The following is a 27056-nucleotide window of genomic DNA, read 5'->3' as shown; positions in this document are numbered from 1 at the left end:
GCTGTCCTAGAAAACGGAGGCTCCGCTGTTCGGAACCACCTGGCCCACGGTAGCCTGCTGTGCTCATGGGACAACACTACCCAGACATGCTACTCAGGCGCTGGTGTCTAATTCCAGCCTCGCCCTGCAAAATAACCTTGGGGGTCTATAAAAGGGGGAAACATAACTAATTTCCTTCGCAGTAGTAACTCAGTTATTTAAAATGCATTCAGACACCTACATCCCCTGTCAGCAAACTATTTTTAGCATTCAGGTATCAGGCGGCTCTACTGTGGGCAGCAACACTTCAGTGCCTGTCAACTCTGAGGTTGCTGCTGCTTACAAAATACACTCTTTGCAGATAGTCTGTTTTTAGGCCCATCTGTCATAGTTAAAATATATTAAACACGCTGCTTCAAGCACTGCAGTGTTCGGTAACAGGGGGGAACATACAAAAGCAACATATACAAATATATTTAGGAGACTAACTGAACTGTGAAACAGCGTGTTGCCACATATAATCAATTTAAGTGGTGGGGTGGGATTTTAAGCAGAGGAAAAGCAGTGGTCTGAGGAAGGAGTCACAAAGGAGGAGGATTTTGACAGCAAAGAGGCAGCTGTATTTAGAACTTGTGTTCATGTTTTAACTCTACGACTCACAAGGACTTGGGGGCACCTCCTGATGGAGCCTCAGTTCTTCCTCTGGAAAATGGGCACATTATCTTCCTAAGGGTGACTGTAAGTAAGCTAATGTGAGGTGCCAGGGGTGTCCGGCCTATTGCAGTCAACACTCAGCCCTGTTAAGTGGCGTGGCCAACAGGACCAGGGACGGGGAGTCTGAAGAGAGGCAGGAAAGTGGGCATTGAACAGAGCAGGTCGGTCAGATGGAATAAGGGTGATCCTGGGAAAAGACGGGGTAAGAGAATGAAGACAGAACAGTCTAGAAACTAGACAGAGTAATTCAGACTTGAGAGACAATAAGAAGTCATTAGAGAATGGGAAAACGGTCAACAGTGGGCGATTTGGGACCCTAAGTCCAGAAAGATACAAAGCAGGAGACGGACTGGCTGGAACTGGCACATTCTTCTGGGCAGGGGTAGTGAGCACCAGCTACTTCCACTCTCCAGGTTTCGGTTTTCCCTTCCTGAGAGTAGCAATAAGCACAGCAAATATTTGCTTAGCACTTTATACTTAGAACATACGTATATGAACTTTATCATATTTTGAACTTGCATCCTTTGGAATATTACTACTATGTACAGATGAAAAAATTTTAAGTTCAGAGTTAAATGATTTAGCTGGTAAGTGGCAGAGAGGATTTGAACCCTGACTCTCTTTTCTTTTTTAATCCTCACCCGAGGGTATTTTTCCACTTATCTTCAGATAGAGTGGGGGGGAAAGAGAGACAGACAGAGAGAGAGAGACAGAGAGAGAGAGAGACAGAGAGAGAGAGAGAGAGAGAGAGCCAGAGAGAGAGAGAGCCAGAGAGAGAGAGAGAGAGAAACACTGATATGAGAGAGACACACTGATTGGTTGCCTCCCACACAACCCTGACCAGAGCTGGGGACCAAACCGCAACCAAGGTACGTGCCCTTGACTGGAACCAAACCTGAAACTCTTTGGTCCTCAGGCCAACGCTCTAACTGCTGAACCAAACTGGCCAGGGCTGAACCCTGACTTTTAAACTTGGGCTCATGAAAGGATCGCTGAGCTGCCCCAGGAGGGAGCTCCTAGAACCATTTGCATTGCAAATATCAAAGTCAAGTCCAGTAGTGAGGGTGGTGTAGGAAAGAACCCTAGGCTTAGGCTCAGACCTAATTCCTCTCTTGCTTGGTGATTTTGGGTGAATCATTTGACCCTTGGAAGATTTAGTTTCCTTATAGGAGAGAAAAATTTCTTTTTCTTGACATGGTGTTTCTATGAGAGGAGCATCCAGTGGAATAAAATTCTGGCCCTGGCCAGTTGGGCTCAACAGTTAGAGCGTCGACCTACAGTCTGGAGAGACCCGGGTTCGGTTCCCGCTAAGGGCATGTACCTCTGTTGCAGTTTGTCCCCGGCCCTGGTTGGGTCGTGCGGGTGGCAACCACTCGATGTGTCCCTTTCACATTGATGTTTCTCTCTCTTTCTCTTCCTCTCTCTCCCTCCCACTCTATCTGAACAAAATATAGAAAAATGTCCTCGGGTGAGGATTAAAAGATAAATAAATAAAAAATAAATTAAAAAAAAATTCTGGGCCCCTCTTCTCTCTCTCTTCTTCCCGGTGGTGAATTCAGGAGGAGCTGAGCACACCTGGGAGACTCCTCCTCTTCCCTTTTCCCGAAGACCTGCCTAGTCAGAAAAGTCCCCTCCTACTTCCCAGGTTACAAGCAAACAGGCAGGGTCCCCAGGGGAGAGACACTGCCATGTGGGTAGTGACAAAGTAGTCTAGTCTAACTCGCCTCCCAAACGGCATTGCATTCACCAACCTAGTATTGATGAATTATAAAGCTGACCCTTTAATCTCCATTGCCTGAAGCGATCACTAAGTTATGAATATTAAAGCTAATGTATGTGAAGTGCCTGGCATATAATAGGTAAGAAAAAAAAGTGGTTCTTATTGTGTGTTCATAGATTTTCTTAACCGGCGAGTAAATCTGGCTCACTTTTTATTTCTAGAAACGTTGGGTCAGAACCTGCTAATATTCATTACAGTCAAATCTTATTAAAACAAGATCAAGAGCCCGACCGGTGTGGCTCAGTGGTTGAGCGTCGTCGACCCATGCACCAAGAGGTCGCCGGTTCGATTCCCAGTCAGGGCACATGCCCAGGTTGTGGGCAAAATCCCCAGTACAGGGTGTGTAGGAGGCAGCCAACTGGTGTTTTCTCTCATCGATGTTTCTATCTCTCCTTCTCCCTCTTCTCTCTCTAAAATCAATGAAGAAAAAAAAATTGAAAAAAAAAAAAAAACATCAAGAAGCATTTCAAATTAAGTTTTTGAGAAATGGTAAGTAGCAAATATTGCTTAAAATAAATGAATCATCAACAAGGGAATTTTGTTATTCTTGTTTTTGGTGTTAGGTATCAAAAGGAAATGCAATTTGACCTTCACAAACAGGTCTGCAAATCCAAAAATTTTTATCGCTTTTCTTTTTTGGTTAGTTGAAAAAAAGCAGAGGAATTCTTGTTTAAAGTACCTTTAGAATAACCCCAATCCCTCCTCAAAACCATGAAGAAGCACACTGGGATGGCTGGTATAAGCTGGAAAACCTTTACGTTCTTGCTGGGGAGATATGAAACCTCAGAAGGGATGGGGCAAAGGGCTTCTTTTTACTCATCAGACATTAGTAATGCTCTTCTCTGGATAATGTACAACCTGAATATAAAATTTTGAAATCCAATTTTGGCAAAGTGAGTAAATACATGTATCTGCACAAACAGTACCTAGGGAGCAGAATGACATCTCAGCCCAGGGCCCAGTCAGATGCATGCAGCTTAAATGATCCAATGGCTTGGCATCGGTGGGCACTTATCACCTCTCCTGACCCCAGCTCCCAACACGCGCACTCGCACTGGATACAGTGTGGTAGCAATGAAATTCTAGCAGGCAAATGGCAAACATTTTCTGAGTGCTTCCTGTTTGCAAAACTCTGTGCTCAGATGCCCGGCAGGCGTGGTGGCCTTCCTCCGTGCATCCCTACCTCTTTCATTACTTTGATGGCTTCCACCCGGTGCTGGGGTGGGGGATAGAGCAGCATGCGGTGATAGAGGGACTGGAGCACGGGCTTCATGGAGTCCACTGACCCCACCAGCCGGACCAGCTCGGCTGCAATGTAATAGATGGTCCGAGCCACAGGCCCGCTCAGGGCAGGTGCGGTGGAGGAACAGCCTGAGCCCCGGCCGTGGTCGGAAACCCCTCCAGATGCAGAGTCCGACTCCACACTGGCACTCGTGCTGCTGCTGTGAGCAGAGGTGATGGTTTTGTCATGAATTGGATTCCCCAGGATCACGATGAGAGCAGGGCAAAGGTTTTTCCTGGGAAGAGATGGGGAGAAAAGTAAGTTTCACTACACGCCAAAGATTCCATGTGAACACTCTGCTGAGTGCAAACACCAGGTGCTACACAAATGACTGAAAGAGTTGGGTTCTTTACTGCTCTTTTTGGGGCTATGTCCTGCCCCAGTTTTCTAGGTCTCTCCATCATTTCTGGGTATATGAATAAAATACTTTTTCTCATAAGTCAACCTAGGGTTAACTAAATAAAATGTCAAGAGAAGCATCAAGAAACCATCTTACATAAAGAAATAGACTCAGCATGAGAAATGGCTCAGTTATAAAGTTTCACTTTACTATAAGTAACACAATTATTTTGAGAAGTTAATTTAAAATTCTGACACACGTCATTCATATTCCTCCCTGTGGATAAGCCCAGGAACCCAGAGCGACAAGCTGGCTGCCTGCAGGCCCTGTCACTTGCGTGAATCTCTGACTATGAGTAAGTGACTAGTATTCAGTTCGAGGTGGAGAATGTACCAGGGTAAAGCTAAGAATAACGTTCAATATCCCTTGCCTCTGTCCCCTGAATAACTTTATGGAGCTCTTATATGCTTTTAGAACAAATGAATGACCTAGAAAATAATTTCTTTGTTTCTGAGCCTCAAGATCCTATGATGTAAACAAAATGCAAGGGGGCCTCGGAGGCCTATTTTGCTACAGTAATCATCAGTTTCTCTCTGGTGCATGTAAGCAGAGCAACTTCCCGGCTTTCCCGCAGCGACATTTACACACAGATGAAACTACTGATGGGTCGAGGAGGCTGTGGGAAGGGACCATGGACACAGCTGGAAGGAGCTGGGGGCGGCAGGATGGGTGCTCACCAGATCAGGTCGGTGAAGCCTCTGTGCAGGTGCATGGAGGAGGAGGAGCTGCTGAGCACGGACAGAATGCATTCCAGGTGCAGAAGCTGCAGCTGCTGACCGTCACTGCAGAAGAGCAAAATCAACACACAGGGGCACACACAGTCAAGGCAAGATTACAGATGTGATGTGTGCAAAACATTTGGAAAATGGTAGGCATTACAGAAATGTTCGTTTTCGGGTGTGGGGGGGGGGTTAGTGTTATGGGCTGAATGTGTCCTCCCCCCAATTCATCTGTTAAAGTCCTAACCCCTGTATCTCAGAACGTGACCTGATTTGGAGATATGTTCTTTACATAAGCAATGGAGTTAAAGTGAGATCATCAGAACAGGTCCAAGTCCAATATGACTGGTGTCCTTATAAAAAGAAAACATTTGACCCAGAGATACACAGAGGGAAGATAACGTGAAGAGAGGCAGGAAGAAGGTGGCCATCTACAAGCCAAGAAGGGAGGCTTGGAATAGATCCTCCTCTGCCCTGAGAAGGTACCAACTCTGCTGACATCGCGATCTCAGACTTCTCGTCTCCAGAACTGGGACAATAATTTTCTGTTTTTCAAGCCACCCGGTGTGCGGTACTTTGTTACAGTAGCCCTCGCAAACTAATACAGTTAGGCTGATTTTTTTCCCTTTTTTTTTTGGTATTAATGAACTTTACTTTTGAGAACAGTTTTAGATTTAAGAAAAACTGAACATGAAACAAAGCTACCATATTTAACTCACCCCCGTTAGTAGCATCTTACATTAGTTTGCTACATTTGCTACAATGAATGAACAAATATTGATATGTTATTAACTAAGATCCACAGTCTATTCCAGAAATGTTCATTCTTAGTGTGTTCAATTGCGTGAACCTTTCAAAAGACCACTTGCCACATTATTTTGTAAATGGCCAATGCTTTACTAACTTGTATTTGACTTTTCCTCTTTATTTTTTGAAAGCAACATGGGTTTTTTTTTTATTTTTTTCCTCTTTTTATATAGTATATATTTTCTTAATTTTTAATAATACATTCTCATATTACAAAGGCAATGTAGTACAAGAATCTTTCTTTTGATATTTGAATAATCTGAAATAACATACAACTGTACACACACAAAAATCCTCATTTGGATAACAAAAAAAGACAAGCTAAACAATAAAAAATTTTCCTTTTTTACAGGTGGACATTGAAGTGAACCTAATTTTCAATTTTCTTTTTAAAAACCTCCAAAGACAAAAGCAGCTGAAAACCTAATTAAAATGAATTAAAAAATTGTTTATTAAACTACTGGTCTCTGGCACCATTTTCTGCTGTTTTGATGCAGGTTCTTCTTTGTCTATTTCTTCTCTTGGTATTTTTCAATGGACAATTTATTTTTCTCAGAATTAGTATGGACCTACTCAATAGGTTCAGATAAAACAAAAACAAAAACAAAAACAAACCCAGGCAACTTTGTGGGATGCACATTGTTTTTTAAAATTTTATCCTCACCCAAATCAAATGTTTATTGATTTTAGAGAGAGAAAGGAAGGGGAGGCAGGGCAGGGAGAGAGGAGAAGCAAAACATCGATTGGTTGCCTCCTTGCCTCCCACGTGCACCCCGACCAGGAATGGAACCCACAACCTAGGTATGTGCCCTGACTGGAAGTTGAACCCATGACCTTTCAGTGTATGGATGACCCTCCAACTGACTGAGCCACCTGGCCAGGGCTGGCATGCACATTCTTCTACCCAGACTAAGTCTGCTGCCTACCTCACAGAAACAAGGAAGAATTTAATGTTCAGGCACACATTTACTACAAATAGGTAATAAATACTTTTTAAAAAGAGAATTCATTCAGAAATTCTGAGTGGAATGAAAATGTTCAGTAAAAGGAGACTTATTTTAAAAATTAATTTTGGTTGTCTGTCTTTTCTCCTGATTTAAATTAAATGCCCAAAGGAAGCCTTATGTCCTCAACAGTGCAAATAACTCCTAGGGAAGGGGGTAAAAGGAAGAGGTAAGGCCCGTGGCAGGCAGACCTGAAACCTGAGGAGACAGGGAGGGAGAAAAATCAACATCAGACCATCCCAGAGCCCAGCAGGTCATGTTCATCCAAGGGCCAGACTGAGAAAGGCCACTTGGTTGTCAGACACAAAATGGGAAGTCAGAGGTGGAGTTCCCCGTGAAAGTGCGATCTTAAAAACCGTGGTGATGCTTCTAGGAATATACCCTAAGAAGCCTGAAACACCAATCAGAAAGAATATACATACCCCCATGCTCATAGCAGCACTATTTACAATAGCTAAGATCTGGAAACAGCCCAAGTGTCCATCAGTAGATGAATGTATAAAAAAGCTGTGGTACATATACATAATGGAGTACTATGCAGCTATAAGAAAGAAAGATCTCTTATCCTTTGAGACGACATGGAGGGACCTGGAAAGTATTATCCTAAGCAAAACAAGCCAAGCAGAGAAAGACAAGTATCATATGATCTCACTTATTTGTGGAATATAATGAACAAAACAGTCTGAAGAAGAGGGTAGTCCCAGAGATGTGGAAGTAGGGTACAGACCGACAATTCCCAGAAGAGGCGGTGGAGGAGGAGAGATTAACTGCAGAACTTATATGCATGTATGCATAACCAATGGACATGGACAACAAAGCTGGGGACAGGGCGGGGAGAGAGGGGGAGGAGGATGTCAATGGGGGGAAAAGGAAAAACATCTGTAACAAAAATAGTTAAAAAAATAAATAATAATAAAAATGAAAGTAGATCAGAGGTTTCCTTAAGAGGGAGGAATTACAAAAGGGCAGGAGGAGACGTTAAGAGGTAAAAACAAACCCTAGAATTAATAAGTAAGTGGGGAATGAGGCACTTTGATCATCTGTTATTGAAAATGCAGTGGTACAACCTCTGTGCAGAAAAATATCAGAATTTTAAATGTCCTTCCTCATTATTCCAGCAATGTTAGGAATTCATCCCTTGCATATACTCATTAAAGTATGGTAAAATATTTATAATCATTCAAAAAAAAACCTTGGTGACGTGGCTTGGTGAGGTCAATTACGCTTTAGCCCCAGTTGGAGAGCGACAGCCCGAGGGCGAGATCCTGCCGTGGCCTGCGGACTGAAGAAAGATTTGTTTTCAACGGGCTGTAAAACCAAACCAAACCGAAAGCGAACAGGACACAGAGACGGTACGTGGCACTTTACAGAACAGGCTTGCTGCTCGCGGCTCCCTTGTGCAGAGAGCTGTAAACGATGAAAAGAATGGCGTTGTTTTGAAAAAGAAAACTGCACTTCTCGTTGGATGTCTCCACTACCCGTGGAGGGTGGAAGAAACCGGGTCAAGGCTGAGTCTCCACAAAAATGACTCCTCTTTGCCAAGAGGCAGGTGGTGGCTGGGGACTCTCCGTGTCTGTATACCAGCGTCCCAACACTTTGGGACAAAAGACAGTTCCTGCCCGGAAAGGGCACCTTCTGCATTCTTGTGGGATGGGAGGGGAAGGTCCCTGAAGCACTGAGCGGGAGGTGCTGAGACTGAAGAACACACACAAGGTTCTGCAAGAACACACAGGACCAGCATCTGACTCCCCGTAGGAAGACCCAGAAAGAGTTTCCAGAGGAAATGTATCTCAGTAGGGACCTACAGTCCGCATGGACGCGCTGGGAGAGGGTGTGTGCAAAGCGTGGGGGGAGTGGGGTGGTTTGTGCTGACAGCACAGCGTGTGAGGATGTCACCAGCAGACATGGGCTGCAGAGGTGGAAGGTACAGACCAGGAAGGCTCTTGAAGGCCGTGCTCAGGTCTGGACTTCATTCTGCAAGTGGAAGAGCCACAGGACCGGATTCCCATTCCGGATGCTGCACAAATGAACAGACAGGAGAGGCAACGCAGAAGGGCCACCGCAGCCATCATGAGCCGCCTTTTGAAAAGGCGGTTCCGAAAGGACTACCTTTGCTACAGTCCCAGGCCAATCTTTCCGACCAACCACCTGATTCCTCATTAAGAAAAGTAATTATTAAATGTTCCAATTCAAAAGTGTCTTTTTATCCCTTAACTGTTAGACTAGCCTCCCAAAACTGAAACAATTCTAGACAATAAAGATTCTCAATTTCTGGAATCTAGAAATAAACCTATGGAGAAACGGAGCAGCCGAAGTTCCTATGAGTATCTACAACATGTGCTGTGGCAACCCCCAGGCACCAGACGGGATGACAGGGACAAGGCATTGCCAAGGTAACTCACCCGGAAGTCTCCTTGGAGACCAACGTGGCAGCTTTTCTGTGGGCTGCAGCAGTCTGGAGAAACGGGTGCTTATGACCTTACATGAGTCATGTCATTAGAGGAGCTGTCTGAAACGTAAGCACTGCTCACACATGCCCCTCACTACACACACATAGGCATGTGCACAGTGTGCGTATGTGCGTTTCATATTTGTCTGACTCGACAAAGACAAATATATGGGATACGCAAGGCAGAAAGGATCCTAGAAACCAGCCAACTCTTTTAAAACACACTCAGAGGAAATCTGTCTACTCAGGAGGGTGTGAATCATTCTGCCCGGCCTTTTGTTTGGGCATTTCTTAGCTGGCAGGCTGAGTATCTGCTGGTCTCATTTTCTGCTCATCTCTAAATTTCTTCCCAGGAGCACGATGCACAGAGAAAAACTCTCATGAGTGGACCAGGGGGCTGTGAGGACTAAGCAGCTGCCCGTTCTGGCAAGGCCCCTGCCAGGCCATTGGGTGGCACTTTCTGGCTCTCTGGAGTTTTATCTTGAACCATTTTGACTTTGCTTCCCTTGAAAACAGTTCAAATTTAGTCAGAGAAAGGAGAGAGGGACTTAAGTAACTGTGCCAGCAGTGGAATGGAATTAGGACACAGGAGATGAACACTTAACCGTGCCTCATGGGTTCCAAGACTGCTCCCTGACATCCTGCGCTGGGGGTGGGCTGGTGTTGGGGGGACCAGCAGGTAGAGAATGAATCAATACCTTCCTAAGCCTAATTATCCTTCCAAAAATTCTTGGATTTAAACATTGTGTAACTCAACTTGCCTAATATAGAATTCTGTTAATACGGTATCTCCAAGGTACGTGAGTTCTACTGAGTACCTGAATGCATTTTCTGGGTCCTCCTGAGAGACTGAACGTATCGCGACTACAGAGCCCTACAGAGCTAAAGCCTTAGGAGGTATCTGAGCATCGATTTTGGAAACAGTTGTTGAGGGGAAGTCCTGACCATAGTGTGATTTCAGAGGAAGAAGCTATTTAGACTATAAGAGAGGCATCAAGTTTTGCTACCAGAAATACAAGGAGTTAAGGAAGTAAAATCAGAAGGAATTGTAAACGGTGTGAAAACTTCAGGAGAATTAACAACCACCAGAGTGACGGCAAGAGCCTGGTGCTGCTACCAGAGCCGGTGGACTTGCAGGTCTCCCGTTTGACCTGCACTGATCATGCTGTACTCCCAGCTTCGTTAGCAACAGAACCCCATCCTAAGGTGATGGAATCGTGATGGGAAAGGCCAGACTCAAACAAGGCGGACAGTATCCAGAGGCAGAGTTACTGGAAACTGCACTGAAAAACAAGCGAGGTGACGAGAATCCTGCAAAAACGATTAAGCGGTATATAGCAATATGCCTAGAGTAGCTTTGATCCAATGTCCAATCAGAAACCCTAGAAAACATATGTATGTCATAGGAGTTATTTTCCTCATTTAAAGCCAGTTCTCAAATCATATGGTTCAGAAACCTTTCTTTTCTTTTTTTAGTAGCTGATAGAAACCTAGGACCTTTAGTTTCTAATCTGTGTGTGTGTGCATTTGCAGTGTGCATTTGCAATGAGCGTTTGTACGATGTATTTTCCTAACAATCTATAGTCAAATTTCTGATGAAAGGAGCTCATTGTTCCTAACTGCATCATAAACTAGAATTAGCACTGGCAATGCTGAAAGTAAAGGAGCCATGTTAGCCCTGGCTGGTTTGGCTCAGCGGTTACAGCGCCATCCTGCAGACAGAAGAGTCACGGGTTCAATGCCAGGTCAAGGGCACGTACTTCGGCTGCAGGTTTAATCCCCAGCCCTGGTCAGGGTCATTCAGGAGACAACCAATTGGTGTGTATCTCTCACATTGATGTCTCTTTTTTTTCCTCCCACTTTATCTGGGAATCAATGGAAAGAATATCCTCAGGTGAGGATTGAAAAAAAAAGAAGAAGCCATTTTAGAGCTAATATTTACCAAGTTGTTACTATATGCTAAATACTGCACAGTTAAAAAATTCCACTTGTATCAGTATTTCTTGGAAGACCAACACTGAATATTTATAATAATTATAACAGGTATAAACTTGGACTGTTCCAGGAAAACCAGGTCATATGGTCACTCTACAGGTGTGTGTGTGGGGGTCCCTATAGCTGATGTTGGAGCCATCCAGATTTTAAAGAATCATGAACTAAAAGCCCTTACTGGGCCAAGCTGAAGACTCTTTCCCAACCCATCAACAAAGATGTGTTTTAATGGTATCATTTGTAGACCCAAAGACTCATTCTGACTTATCCTGATGGCTAGTTTTGAATGATTAATGGTATAATTGCCATGAGCTCCCTAACTTTTCTAGCACTTAAGAACTTTAGAGTTCTCCCTCAGTAAACTACTCAGGAAAAAAAAAAAATGTTTAGCTCATTGGTTTTCTCTTGTCTGCAAAGTAGTGAACACAGCCTTCACATTTTTCAAAGTTGTAGTGGTCTTTCTTTTATTCCTTATTAATGCTAAGACCCGAACGGGTCGGGGAGAAGCCCCCTCGGCGGCTGCCAGCTAACTGAGCCCTCAGCAGGCTGTGCTGTTCTGCTGATGAACATAAATCATGTCACAGCATGTTAACCTCCACGAGGACTCTCCACGCCCATGATGGAACAAGATGAGAGCCAATCAATAATCATGTCTGAACAGAGATTTTAAAAAATTCTGTATGACTGCAAAAATGACCAAATATCATCTTCCCCTGTGACTCGGCTAGAAAAACACTAAGATGCCCAATACGAGGACTGTCTCCACTTCCTGACAGTAATTAATCCTTAGCCAGACCCTCACTTCCTTACCCTGTCCCGCATCACCTAACTCAGGTTCAAATCCTAGAACAAGCCCTCCTAGCCCCCTTCACCGGACGCCTCCCAGCTCTCCGCAGCGCACAGGCGCCTTTGCTAGACAAGCTGGTGAACTGAATCTGGAAACCTCAGGTGTTCCTGGTGATCTTTGGCTGTTGGGATCATCAGTCTTTCAAGTGGACTTTCTCATCTGATCCTTAGGAAAACCCTAACATATTTTATATTACATAAAACTTTATATAATAATAATAATAATAAATATTAATTATTTTATAGTAAACATAAGCATAAGGTAGTTAAGATCTTTGCCCAACGTCAAGAGCTAGTAAAAGTCAGAACAGGGGTTTTACCTAATGAATCCATCAAAGATAATGCAACTGAGCCAAGAGTAATTAACAACACATGTGATTAGATCTTAGGAGGAAACAAGCCAATGAGAATCATATTCCAGCTCCCGTGTAGCAGCTGGCTCTGCGGGGTTGGAGAGGAACTGGGCAGGGGTGGGGGAGGAGTTACCACTGCAAGAGATCTAAACCCTGGTCACCGATGGGTCAACTAAATATACATCTCCCCCAGCCAGGACACTGTTGAGAGTGAAGGAGGGTGATTTTAATCATACACAACAGGCAAACCACGGGACTGTCCCAAGAAAATCAGGTCATACGGAGACCCTGTAGATGGGGGTCACTGTAGTTGGTGTTAGAACCCTCAGGATAAGATAATAATCTAAGTCCCACCCTACTGCTCTGACTCTCCACGGTCAGAAAAGATGGGAACCTGGGCAGGGTACAGAAGGGTTCCTTTACATCCCATCTGCTGTAAAATGCCCAGACCTGTGGCCTGCCCAGGATCCAGGGGTGTGGAAGAAGTTAAGTGCTATATCATTTTGGTTTATACTACTCACATATTTAATAAGTCTCTTCATTTTTAAGTGCCCGATATTAAAAGAGCTTGATTTGATCAAAACACACAGGTGATCTAGAGGAATGATAGATGAACTGATGCACAAACCACTTGGCAACAACTTTAAAGAATAATTCTAAGTTAAGCTTAAATATAATCCTGGCCCTGGCCAGTTTGGCTCAGAGGTCAGAGTGTAGGCCCATGCACCAAAGGGTCACAGGTTTGATTCCCAGTCAAGGGCACGTACCTGGGATGTAGGTTCCATCCCCGGCCCCAGTTGGGGCACATGGGGGAGGCAACCAATCCATCAATCCATGTGTCTCTCTCACATTGATGTTTCTCTCTTTCCCTCCCATCCACTCTCTCTAAAAATCAATGGAAAAAATATCCTCAGGTGAGGATTAAATAAATAAATAAATAAATATCCTGAGTTTATGAAAAACCCAAACCAAACAAGGACAAAAGCAACTTTCTGCAATGTTTCCAGCAAAGTGAGAGACCTCACTCATGTTTGCAACTAGACTGTTTTTTCCACTGCTGCGTGTACAACTCTGTAAGTAGAAGTTTTCTGAAATATCAAATGTTCTAGTTACCAGTAAACAGTAGTTTAATGTCTTTCATAACTCAGAAGCACTTCATAATCTTACTGTGTTATAAAGTTTTGTGATTACATATGTAGCTGGAAGAGACTTTTCATCTAATTTGGAAAGTCTGGCCTTTTTACACTTGGCTTTACAATAGATGCATCACTTTATCTGATTAACTTACTGCATAGACGGTTAGACCAGATACATCACTGAAATGAACTAACATCACTGATTAAATTGGCATAAAAAATGAGAAGTATATAAAAATCAGAGTAATGTGTTCTTTTTAAAGATATGCATGCAAGCTCAGAGGCTCGGAAAATGTTAAAAAATAATAGAAAAAGAACCCAGACAGTGTGGCTCAGTGGTTGAGCATCGACCCATGTACCAAGAGGTCATTGGTTTGATTCCCAGTCAAGACACATGCCCAGGTTGTGGGCCCAATCCCCAGTGAGGTACATGTAGGAGGCGGCCAATCGATGTTTCCTCTCATCGATGTTTCTATCTCTCTCTCACTCTCCTTTCCTCTCTCTCTAAAATCAATAAAGGAAAAATATTAATAAAAAATAAAGACTTTAAAAAAAAATAAAAATAGAAAAAGACCACACAGTCCAACTTTGCCTTTAACAGAGGCTAACGGTGCAACCATTGGGTGAGAAGACAAAGTCACAGCTGGGGCGTGTCCGGGTGAGGACCAGCCTTCACAGCAACTAGCAACTAGCCAACATTCCTTCCATTCAGATCCACGCTGGAGGGATTAACCCTTCTTAGCATCTTCTCATCAGAAAATCACATCCATCACTAACAGTACTGGGTAAAGCAGGCTTGCCCAAGGTCAGTGAAGATATTCTCGGGAATGAATGCCAGTGGGAGGAACCGCTGTCCATATTCCCTGGCGTTTCACATGATGTTACAGACAAAAGTAACTTCAGGAATAGACTGGGCCAGCACCAGTGCTGACGGCACTTACTTGATGGCAGCTTGGAGCTTCTCACACAGAACAGCGAGCACAGAGACGAGGTCATCACAGAGGGCCTCCACTGTCGACCCTTCAAACAGAGGAGGTGCGGGCATTAGACGGGGCAGGGGCACTAGAAGCTCCCTCAGCAGTCCTTCCTGTCTTCCATTTTTTGATGCTTTCAGGACTGAAAAGCAATAAATGCTAAGCCTTCCAGAGGCCACCAAAATGTAAAATATTTTAAATATAATTCCTTTCTAACGTAAAACACTCAAAAGACAGTCCAGAAAGAAAATAATACTTTCTTATGAAATACATTCACACTTAATGAGAGGATATTTGGTTAAGAAACAACACAATTGACAATGATTTTCTCAACATTTCGGCCAGGAGACTAGACATGTGTCTCTTATTCTGACCTCTTGATTTTCTGGGTGTTGTGAGCAGAACTGTATCCCAAAGAGATAAAATGTGGCAGCGTGGAAGAAAGGTGGGCTCTTCAAACTAGGAAGCTAGAGAGAGAAGGCAAAACAATTTGGGCACCAACTTCACCCACTTTTAACTACTTGTTCAGTGTCCTCACTGGTCTTAATGGAGCAAGAGCAAATGTCAGAAAAAAATAATAAAAACATGTTCATATCCAGAAACTACCAACTAAACTCCCACAGAAGCACTGGAGTGTACTGGGAAAAGGTGAAAAGTTGGAATCTGCTTAAATACTGGTCCACAGCTTGCTGATGGCATGAACCTGGGTAAGCTTCAGTTTTCCTTTTGGTAACACGAGATAAATAATACCAGTTACGCAGAATAAGTGGGCCAAGTGAACTAACAAGTGGAAGCTATACAAAGGTGGCTAAGTATCTGATGAATGTATATAGGAGTGGATGGATGCCCATGAAGTCAAGGAAGATGAAGGGGAAAATGGCCAGAGTATAAAAGAAAATAAAAGTAAAGTTGGAAGCAGGCAGGGAAAAGAGAACTGGCTGATCCTCAGAATTTATAATCTTAAATTCAGGGGAAAACAAAGAGAGAGAAATGGTAAGGTACAATGGTAAAACATAGTTTAAAAACAAACAAAACCAAAAAAACCCCTAAGTAGCCCTTAAATTCAATTTTAGATAAATTTCAAATGAGTCCATCAATTTTTTACTAATATATTTTTTAAAGATGTGTCTTTGACCAAGAAGACTTGGACCTCCTTTTGGTTTATAAAATAATTCTACATTAAAATGAAGATCTCATGAGAACCGCAACCGCCAAAAGAGAAGGAAAGAGGTAGAAAATGCTGGAACATCACTGGGAGCATTAAAAGGTGAAAAGATTCCGCAGCGGTTCTGGTCCACAGCCCAAGAACACAGCAGGATGCGACTGAAACAATACACGCGGGTAATGCTTTGGAAAAGGAGCTGAGACCCTTTCCTCTCGTTTCCTTTATTTACTCTGCTTCTTCCACATTGTGGCTGTTTAGGTCTCTCTCCGTTGTTCCCTCTTTTTCTCATCTCTCTACTCCACTCTTCCTCCGCTTGTTAACTGGCAACAATATTTGTTAAAAAGCAGTTTTTCCAATGTTTTTTAAATTACTGAAGAACATCAGAAATAAAACTTACATTTCCATTTTTTTAATAGATGATTTGAATCTTCCATATCTCTTTCAGAAAACAATACTAGCAAACCCTTTTTAAAAAATCAAATTGCTTGTTAATTATATGTGGATCTTAATTTTTCTTTCCCTGTGGGTCAGAAGGAAAGTTCCTTACCTTGATTTTTGTCCTTCTGCTGATTCCTTGTGAGATGACTTGTTTTTTATATAAAAAAACTGGTACTTCACAAACTTACTTCGGGTGTAATAGCACTTTGTACCGATCAGGTTTCCACAACCCTCTATTCCATTCTCATTTTAACAATTACTAAACACAATTTCACAAAGAAGGAAGTAACTAAAAAGCCAGCCTCCAACAGGAAGGTCTATGAAGAGTTCATTTCCCTCACAGTGTTGGAACAGGATGAGGTGTGGTTGGCATGAGGGTAGGAACAGAAGGAAGACAACAGCTGGTTAAATCATACCGCGTAAGGCAGAGCTAAGCAGAAGCTCCAGGCAGAGTGGGGAGCAACCCTGGGAGCACTCCTCATTGCTGCATCCCCAGGACCAAGCACGCAGGAGGATTCTAATACCCGCTTTTTAAACTGAACTAACAAAAATCAAATACCTTGATTCCCGAATTCCTGTGGGACATCCGGGTTTTCAATGATCTAGTAAGGGGGACACACACAAGACAATTAGTAGATTCAGGCAAGAAAAATCTTAACTTAAACAATAGAAAATTCTCGGAAACAAAATGTCATTTTGAGTGCTCCGGGCTCAGCTAACTGACCTAAGCTCACCCTCTATGTCTTGATAGCATATCATTATTCATGGCATTTATGAAAAGATATGTCTGGAACTGAGCTTATTGGTTGCAAAAAGAATTCATTCAATAGTCCACAACCTTCCTGGGAGTTTAAGCCCCATGATACACTTTGTCATTCCAGGGTGCTGAGCTTTGACTGGGGGCAATACCCATCTGAAGAGCTGAGTTACCTTTGCACAGATAAGAATATTTCCCAAGGTCACAGACTACCCTCTGATTGGCACCTAAAGAAAACAGACTCTTAAGTCATAGAAGGATCAGGTTTCGGAACTTCAAAATCCAGGTCCAGAGATGACGGCTGGTCACAAGTACCAGCTTCCTATTTGATGGGACAGCGTATTTACTTCCAACCGTCTGATCAGACCACTACCCTAAGCTGTCGCTTGGGAGATCCAGAATTATCAAGGCAGAGACGGAACCTTGAACGAAGGGAGAATAGGAAGGGAAAGATATTCACAAATAGTTAGACTGACTTCCCATTGCAGGGAGAATTCAGTGACCACTGAGCACAGAACAGGAGGGAGGTGCCACCGTCTCCCTACCTCTCAGCACTGGGAAATCGTAAGAGGGCATTTTCATTCGAATCACCTGCCAGACATATAAATCATGCCATGACACTTTATTTTGTTCTAGGCACATATTTCTACTGTTGTCTGTTCATTAAATGCAAGTTCAGCTGCTTCCACAGTTTTTGTGAAAGGCTGTGGCAGTGTCTACAGCTCAGTACCCTGCTAAACACAAGTTTAAAATATTTTCTGGAGAAAATGCGTCTGAATCATTTTTTAGGACAGGAGAATCACCCCCACCTGCTCGCCCCTCCCCCAATCACATACATGTAGCTTTTTTTTCAGAAGTGAGTAAATAACAATTTAACAGTGGCTCTTGTTGTTTAAATAATCCAATAATAAAGCTTGATAATAACTCACCTGTACTGGGAGGTGGGATGGGATGCGCATAGACTTTAGGCTGAAGGTCAGTTCGTGCTAATGCTTTGGCATTCTAGATTGATTTCCCTTCCATTGTATGTAAGTCTTCCTAACTCTGTGATGGCCTGCAATCTTTCCAGTGATGGGTCATGCTAAATACCACACGTCTTCCCCAGGTAATGCTAAGTGTCTCAGGGGAGAACACATAGCCTCCTTGGAGGGATCATCACCATTCCTATAGACCATTCCCCTTTAATAGCTTTTTAGTCCAGCTGGTGTGGCTCAGTGGTTGAACATCGACCCATGCACCAAGAGGTCGCTGGTTTGATTCCCAGTCGGGGCACATGCCCAGGTTGTGGGCCCATTCCCAGTGAGGGGCATGCCAGTCAATGTCCTCTCTTATTGATGTTTCTATCTCTCTCTTCCTCTCTCTCTAAAGTCTATAAAAAAAATTTTTTTTTTAAATAGCTTTTTAAAAATAACCATTCTTAGGTGGCAAAACTCAGCCTCTCTAGTAGACATCACAAGTGCCCTAAATATTAGCACACTGGGAACTCTGTCTTTCTGGGACATGGAAACATCTCCAGGGACCACATGGGAAACAGAAAGGAAATTACAGGAAGCACTAATTTTCCCCCTAGTTTGCGATCTTGCCACCGGTTGGGATGAGTCCAGATGGTCAGTGATAAGCAGGACCAGAAAACTGATTAGTCACACAGTGCTCAGGACAGACGGATAACCCTGAGGTTTATCCGGCCCTCCGCACTGTCCCTTTACCATCCTGACAAACGGGACCAGGAGCCACAGAGCTGAGTCATCTCAAACCTGATACTCTCCTACTCAAAATTTAAAAATAAGATTAAATGACTAATATCACTGAAATCACTTTGAAACTACAAAGTTTTACTTGAGTATTTCATCTCAAAACATTAAGATATCATGACCTTGACAGTATTTCACCATGTTGCCTTTAGTAAGGATGAAATCTGACTGTATATTAACACGAGGATTCTCAATTATCTTAGGTTTGTTCCATTAAAAATAATTTGTTCTCTTCATGTGTTTTTTATTTATAGATTGGAGTTTCTTTTAAACTAATATTGCCACACTACCATATTCAAATGCTAGCATAAATGAAATAATTTTAACAAAGAGTAAGCTCATATAATGAAAATACCTAAAATAAAAACAATTACGTTTTAAATAGAAACTTGGGCTTTGGATAGAGCAAACAGAAAAAAAAAAAATCAATATTAGTTTTATCCGATTAGTGTGTTTTTTTCCAACACTGGCTGCCAGAGATCTTATTAATAGCCTAGGCTGAGACTCAGGGGAGCAGGGGTTTAGTTCTGGCTCTTTCAGTGATAAGCTCATTAATTTTAGATTTCAATTTAATTTCTCTGGGCTTCATCTTCCTCATCTGTTTTCACGAGGACTAAAAGAATTTGACCAGATAATCTCAAAAGTTCCACTCCATAATTTTCTGAAAATTACATTATCATTGAAGTTCAAAATTAGCAATATTTGAAGTTAAACATGAAATCTTAATTTCTGTAAAATTAATTTCTGAGATATTTCAGACAGCCAAGAGAGTTCCAGTACGGGGCGTGTAGGAGGCAGCCCAGTGATGTTTCTATTTCTCTCTTCCCCTCTCTCTCTAAAAAAACCAATCAAAACGTATTTAAAAAAAGAGATTTCCTAGTCTAAAAAATAATAAAGGGTTCACTTCAGAATACTGCTTGCAGACTTGAAAAGAACTTTAACCTGAATTATTACAGAGGCAGATTCAAACCACCCCCCCCACCAATTTTAAAGAGAAATCATCTCCTCATTAACATTCCCAGAAGATAATTTATACAAGAAGCCAATCACATTTACATTTTCCCAGGAACACTCATTTTAGACAATCTGTTCAAGTTCACAGAACAAAGCTCCAGGAGGTTTTGATGACAGAGGGGGCATCAAACCCAGCTCCCCCTGATGGTTGGACCAGTGGCCACAGTCCTTTAGTGAACAGAAAAACCACATATACCAAACCTGAACACATGGCATTAACTGCTATTAAGTCTGAATTTACTTCTGGTATTTGTCACAGTACTTTTATATACATTTTTTTAATCTGAGAAGTTTTTTTTTTTTTTTTATCCTCACCCAAGGACATTTTTCCATTTTTTGTTCAGATAGAGTGGGAGGGAGAGAGAGGAAGAGAGAGAGAGAAACATCGACGTGAAAGGGACACATCGAGTGGCTGCCACCCGCACGACCAACCAGGGCCGGGGACAAACTGCAACCGAGGCACGTGCCCTTAGCGGGAACCGAACCCGGGTCTCTCTGGACCACAAGCCAACGCTCCAACCACTGAGCCAAACTGGCCAGGGCTAATCCGAGAAGTTTTAAAAAAATAATTTGAAAAGTTTATTTCAAAATAATGACTAAAACATGAGAGCCTGGCCAGTGTGGCTCAGTGGTAAGAGGTCGCTGGTTCGATTCCCGGTCAGGGCACATGCCCAGGTTGTGGGCCCAATCCCCACTGGGGGGTGTGCAGGAACGGCCAATCAATGTTCTCTCTCATCGATGTTTCCATCTCTCTCTCCCTCTCCCTTCTTCTTTCTCTAAAATCAATAAAGAAAAAAAAAAGGTTTTTTAAAATGACAGAAGCTATAAGGAAAACAACTCCCAAAGCTTTGGAGTGAAACAGGCAAATATATATTTAAGGAGCTTAATTTATATAAATAAATGTTCTTCCAAACCAAGCCAGTCCTTCTATTGTTTCAGTAGGGAGGCCCGGGCAGGCAGTGGGGGTGGAGGGGCAGGTGAGGTGGGGGGACATGTGGGATGTGGGACACACACATGCAGTTACACACAGAGACACTGGCAAGACTGTGATGGACATGTGGACACTGCAAGGCTCACCGTGTTCTCCTGCCTTTGTCGTAACTGTAAAGTCAGGTCACTCAGCATCTGACTGAGAGTTGCCCGCACAGCAGTGTTTATACTACGCTGGTGGCAGCTACATGTGTATGTCTCAATGCACACCTGGTAAAGAAATAAGACAGCAACATACACACTCCATAGATATTAGTGTATCACCAACATGCTTTGGAATTAACCAGAGAGGATATGAAATCCCTTTTAAATAGAAAGTCAGCCTGATTTAGAACTAGTTATCAGCAAGTCCTACATATATTTAAAATCCCTGGGCATTTGTTTTACACATCTGGAAAAGTACTATTTCCCTAAAGATGGACCCTCTTAGAAGCTTCATCTTCTGAGCACCAGAGAAGGCAACGTGGTGATTTTTAGATACGCCAATTTAGTCTAGAACAAACTCAGGTGGCTGGAAATGAATCAGGAAAACTCTCTTCATGGCAAAACAGGAAGAGAATTTATTAACTCCTCGGTTATGAGAGGATTAGTGAAACCCTTTCTTGTGCTCTATAAACAAGTTTGACCTTAGATTAACTCTCTCTCTCTCTCTGTTCTCCTGGAAACCTGGTAGAGGTGGACTCAGCTGTGTTACCAGGCAGCATGGCTCATGGTGAAATGTCCCCCGATTACCAAGCTGTATCTGAATTGGGAAAACCGTGAAGAAGCTTTGAAAATGTGTGGCTCAGTGGTGGAGCGTCCGGCCGGTGTGGCTCAGCGGTGGAGCGTCGACCCATGCACCAGGAGGTCGCCGGTTCGATTCCTGGTCAGGACACATACCCAGGTTGTGGGCCAGATCCCCAGTAGGGAACATGCAGGAGGCAGCCAATCGATGTTCTCTCTCATCGATGTTTCTACCTCTCTATCCCTCTTTCTCTAAAATCAATAAGGGATAGATAAATAAATAAAAACGTGGTAAGAGCCACAGGTCTGCTGAGTGTCCCTGAGTGACTCTTGTCACTGCTCATGTCCTCTGAGGGAACGCTGCCAGCTCTGCCCGTGGAGGTCCAGAGATACCAGTTCCTAAATACAGCTGACCCTGAAAAACACAGGTTGAATGGCCTGGGTTCATTTGCACATGATTTTTTAAAAACACTTACAGTATTGATAAATATAATCAAGTATTGCAAATGTATTTTCTCTTCCTTATGATTTTTATCAATAACATCTTCTTTTCTTTAGCATACTTTATTATAAGGATACAGTGTACAATACACATAGCATTAAAATATGTGTCAATTGACTGTTTATGTCATTGGGAAGGCTTCCAGTCAATAGTAGGCCATTAGCAGTTAAGTTGGGGGAGTCAAAAATTACACGTGGATTTTCTACTGCATGAGGGGGCGGTGTCCCTAGCTCCTGTGTTGTTGAAGGGTCAACTGTAGTTGAAACACTGGGCACCTCCAAGGTGGCTCTCGGACTACCCTCAGCACTGGCATGACGCCACCTGTGAAAGGTAAACACCTGCCATTGGCCTGTGTCTGCTCCCTGTCCTACACCCAGCCGACGGATCTAAAGCCAGTTGTGGCCTATTTGGGTCATTTGAGTCTGAATGTCCAGCGGAACCTGAGGAGGCTCGTGGATGGCTGCAGCATGGAGAAACCCCAATCTGAAAAGAAATCCCACACTTGAAGGTGACGATGCTCCACGTCATGACTTTTCAGACTTTATTGCCCCTAACTTCTCTGAAAGGGCTGGGCCGACATTAAGCGCGTACCTGGACTCGGCCCACTCTGTTCTCTCCATAAGGTGTGCTATCCTTTCCACTGTACCACGCATATTCAGGCCTACACAAAGAAAAAGCAGGGGTGTGGTACACCCGAATTACTTTTCTAGGAATAACTCCATGATTATCTACATGGAAAACACTGGGTTCTCACCTGAATGGCAAATTTATATTGATGATTGATAACTGAGATGGGAGAGAGACCATATGTTAACCTTTGTTAATGCTAATGCTTAAGCTAGAGTTTTCTGCCAGGTCTCTCTACAATCACCTCTTTGGTAAAATTAACTGGATAAAGGTAAATATTTTCTAATAGTTTAATGTATCTCCTATTGAATGCTTAATATTCCAAATGAGCATTTAAAACTCAAAAGTGTATTTGGAAGTTGGCTTGGATTTACTCGGTTTTAAGTGAAAAAAGTAAGAGCAAGTTCCAAAATATTTATTTTTCAAACTACCATTTAGGGCATGTTAACTTCAAACTCATTTTCTCAGATGATCATGGATTATAATATACTTGAAGTTCCTAATTACACATACATAGAAAAAAGGTATTTTAATCCTGAATAAAACACCTTTTGCACATGATAAAATTATTTAAAAGCCTTAAAAATACATCTAAATGAGTGTGGTGTTTCACTCTGATTAAACTAAATTCTCTACAGTGTAATTAGGCATGCTATTACTATTTTTATCTCAGAATTCAAGTTTTCTTTAAATCTTACATTTTCCCAAGAAATCTTTATAACTGTTTCTCTTTCAGATTGCTAAGCTTAAATTTCAGGAGAAATCTGGAGTCTCAGAAGCATTAAAGATGAAAGAGTAGCTATTTTGAGAGCTGAACTACACACCTTATATTAATATAAACACAGCTCTACTGAATATGAAGAGCCCTACCCGCTATAAAACCTTCCTTAAAAAATCATACCAGTCACTTTAGACCTACGAAAGCACACACGAGGAACCGGATTGTAAGGAGCACAAAGAGTGCTGCCTACAGACAACCTCCAGATACCAAACATATTTCTCCAACTTTTTTTTTTTTTAATCCTCACCCAAGGACATTTTTCCATTTTTTTTTGTTCAGGTAGAGAGGGAGGGGGGGGGAGAGAGAGAGAGAGAGAGAGAGAGAAAGAGAAAGAAACATCGATGTGAAAGGGACACATCGAATGATTGCCACCCGCACGACCAACCAGGGCCGGGGACAAACTGCAACCACTGTACGTGCCCTTAGCGGGAACCGAACCTGGGTCTTCTGGACCGCAGGCCGATTCTCTAACCACTGAGCCAAACTGGCCAGGTCTATTTCTCCAACTTTTGACGTCACCGCCGTTTTCAGTGTTCAGAGGTAAAACAGTGGTGATGACATATGTAGGAGGCATTTTATTAAGGGAAAAGGTAAGCATGTATACTCTGCTTCTTTAAAAAAGGATTAATCATAGAAGCTCCTTCTGCCCACATTAGGAGTATAAATACTGCACATGGCAAAAGGCAACCTTTTAAAGGTAAAAATGAGCATGTGTGTGATAATCTTGCTATCTTTAGATAACAGGAAGACAGGTTTTCAGCTATCCTGACATCTTCTAAAGAAAAGTTTCTTCCACTTGCTGTAAGAATACACTGGTAGAATGGTAAGGGTCACAGAGCTGGGGCGTCCGTGATCAACCTGACCACTGTATTAAAGGCCAGTGAGTTTGCACTTTGTGACTGTTTTTCTTTCTACTGTGGGGCAGTGCTAAAATGTGCACATTGAATCATAGAGGCTAAGAGAATACCAAGTCTAAATGCAGGCTGAGTTTCTGGGAAAGGGCTCATCCATTTCTTCTTTCTGTATCTCCATTGTCACTTCTATGTCCCATGCCCTTTGCTTTCGTAGTGTATAATCGACCGCATGAAGCCTCAGGCCTGGACCTCTGCCAGGTGCTAAGGACCAAGTCCAATACCTTGTGACAAGCCACAGGCCCCTGATCACCAGGGAACGCACGAAGACACAGGGCAGTGAGAAGTTTCATGATGGACATTTTGATCATTTCATGCAATTGTGGACATCCAGGTTTACGGCATGCTAAACACAACTGGAGCAAAAACAAACTGTTAGTGAAGCGAAACAAACCCAAACAGCAGAAGGGGGGAAAAAACCAAGTCTGCAAGCCATACATAGCAATAAAGGTTTATATCATCCAGTAAGCAGACAGATAAATAACAGTACTAGGTTAAACCCAGGATGGAATCACTATTGTTAAATATGAAGCAGCATAGTGGAATGTAGCAGGTATTCCATATTGGCTAAAATGATAAATTTTCAAAAAGCTTCCACAATAGAAATTTGCAAAATGCATATGGGCTTCACTTTGCTGAACAGCACATTTACCTTCTCTTTCCCATCTGACGGATTCGTGGCACAGCTTTGTCAAAACTGTGCATGCTACTGAGTAATAAGTTCTAAGAGCTAGCAGCAGGTTTCCAATTGAAACATTTTTATGGAGAGTAAAATAACTTATGGTGACAAAAATAAAAGGATTAGAGATTAAGCTATTAGAAAGCAGAACTGTCTTTTATACAGGGAAGGCTATGAATGTGCGTTGATCACATTAGAAATAAAGGAAATTTTGATTAACACTATGAGTCTAAACTCTGTGTTGCATCACAGTGACAACTCAGTGACCAGGCTGTTTCCAGGTGAACAGCAATAACAGGTGGGTATGTAACAGGAGGCACCTCATCAAATGGGTTCTGCTGATGCAAACACGCACACACACACGCACACATACAAAAACACTCATATACACTGAACTGAAAGTCTGATCACCATGCTTAGGTAGGGACATTTGCTGGTTTCCTTTTAGATCTTAGTTCAAAGGAAATTCTTAAAGTGCCCAGGCATCCATGGACAACTGCCTCTTCCTCTTTCATGTTCTACTTGACTTAGCTGACATGTTAAAATGGATTAAGACACGTCAGCCCACCCACCCCTGCCCCTTCTCAGGCACAGCCTTCGGCTCGGGGTACCCTAGGCCCACTGAACGATAGCCTCTGCCTTCTGAACCAGCCCAGAGCGAAGTGGAGAGGATTTCTGCATTGCTCTGTGTGTCTTCTAACTCCAAATAAGTTCTTCAAGAGCCATGCAAGTCAGAGATTGAAGAGAAGTGTGGAAATTCCTTGCATAAAAAACTAGTTTACTTAAAGACCACCTGGCAGTAAGTAGCCAAAGAACAGAAACCTCAGAGGAGTCAACCAGAGACTGGCCCACAAACAAGAAAAGAAAGGGTTTCCAGAAGAAAAAGTGGAGAGGACAGTCCCTTAAAATGGGATTTCCTTACTCCAATGGCCTCAGCGGGTTTGAGAACATGGTCTCGGCTCCTTTGGCCACTTCTCTCGCGAGGAGGTGGGGTCACTCCTCCCAGTCTTACAGAGAACATGACAAATAAGATGCTCCCAAGAGAAATGGATCAAGTCATCTGTGCACTTTTCTTCTTTCTGGACTGTATCTGGAGACTCTGTGCTCCTTAATTATAGAATACTTTATTGGAGGTATGTCTCAGAAATAATTAGACTAAAAAACAAAGTACCACTGAACATTTCAAGAGTCAGCTCAATTTGAAAAAATACTTTAATGACAACTAGAATCATTGAATTGAAGTATTTGGGAGCAGGTCTTGAGCCTCCATGCTTTTGAAGGTCCCTGGGGTAACAAATGGAACTGAACTAAATTCCAGATCCTGTGATGGTAACATAATGTTCAGAAAAGATAAGCTGAGTATCAATATGTAAAGATACCCAAGAGAGCGGCATATGCCTAATGGTCACTTGACTCTATGGTCACAAGAAAAGGTGAAATTCATTAATACTTCTGCTTCATGTGTAAAAACACCATAGAGCCAGTATCAAATTAAATGCCTTGATAAAGGTTTCAGGGGGATAAGACTCCTAAGAATTTCAGTCAGTTGCCAATATTATTTTGGCAAGATTCTACTGACATTTTCTAAGATGGAGATGACAAGGAAGTCCTATAGCTTTGTGGTCAGCAGCACATACTTGAATATAAAGAGTCTGGATTTGAATGTCTAGCTGTAGAACCCTGGACAAGCAAAGTAACCTCGCTTTCCTTGGGATTCTTTATCTAGCTGGGTTGTGCTAAAGATCAAAAGAGAATGCATGGAAAATGCTACTCTATGCCCCAAAGACTCAGCTATTAGTAGGCACTATTATTAATCAGTGTTTTGTAACTGAGGGATGGGTGGATAGATGAAGTAAAAAGAGGAAGGTGCCTGAAAGTAAGAATCGCCAAAAATAAAACAGTGGTCTTTGAGACAGACTCTTCCTGAACCTGACAGCATGTCACAGAATCAAAGACTAGAAGTTTCCCATGAGTCAATGCAATCAAACCAGAAAATACACATTTACGAACTAGACTTTTTCACTTTGAGAAAATCCCACAAAGGAGCTTTCAACAGGCATGAGAATAGACCCCAAATCTTTCCAATGAAACAACATCAACAATTGGGCAATTGTTATTTCCCCAGCTTTTCCTATACTGAAATAACTAACCTTGGAAAACTCAACATTATCTGCTAATTTTGGAATCACAGGAAGAGAAACCTTGGGCCCAGCTTTCAACCAATAAAAAGAAGAATTATGTATCCATATGGAATTTTAGAAATGACAGTTCATAAAACTGGAA

General features: G+C 42.5%; 1 protein-coding gene across 1 annotated transcript in view; it reads right to left on the bottom strand.

The window, feature by feature from the left end:
* The window catches only part of ARFGEF3 (ARFGEF family member 3), a 149869-nt gene that overhangs the window by 60791 nt on the left and 62022 nt on the right, over positions 1-27056 (bottom strand). Inside the window, exons 6-10 of the mRNA XM_036248697.1 lie at positions 20638-20760; positions 16598-16640; positions 14403-14481; positions 4833-4937; positions 3657-3990 (exon numbers count right to left, since the gene is read on the bottom strand). Of these exons, the coding sequence (XP_036104590.1) occupies positions 3657-3990; positions 4833-4937; positions 14403-14481; positions 16598-16640; positions 20638-20760 (684 nt within the window). The remainder of the gene's footprint in view (positions 1-3656; positions 3991-4832; positions 4938-14402; positions 14482-16597; positions 16641-20637; positions 20761-27056) is intronic.

This window comes from Molossus molossus, unplaced genomic scaffold, assembly GCF_014108415.1.
Source record: "Molossus molossus isolate mMolMol1 unplaced genomic scaffold, mMolMol1.p scaffold_m16_p_8, whole genome shotgun sequence".
Lineage (NCBI taxonomy): Eukaryota > Metazoa > Chordata > Mammalia > Chiroptera > Molossidae > Molossus > Molossus molossus.
This window is presented reverse-complemented; position numbering and strand designations above follow the sequence as displayed.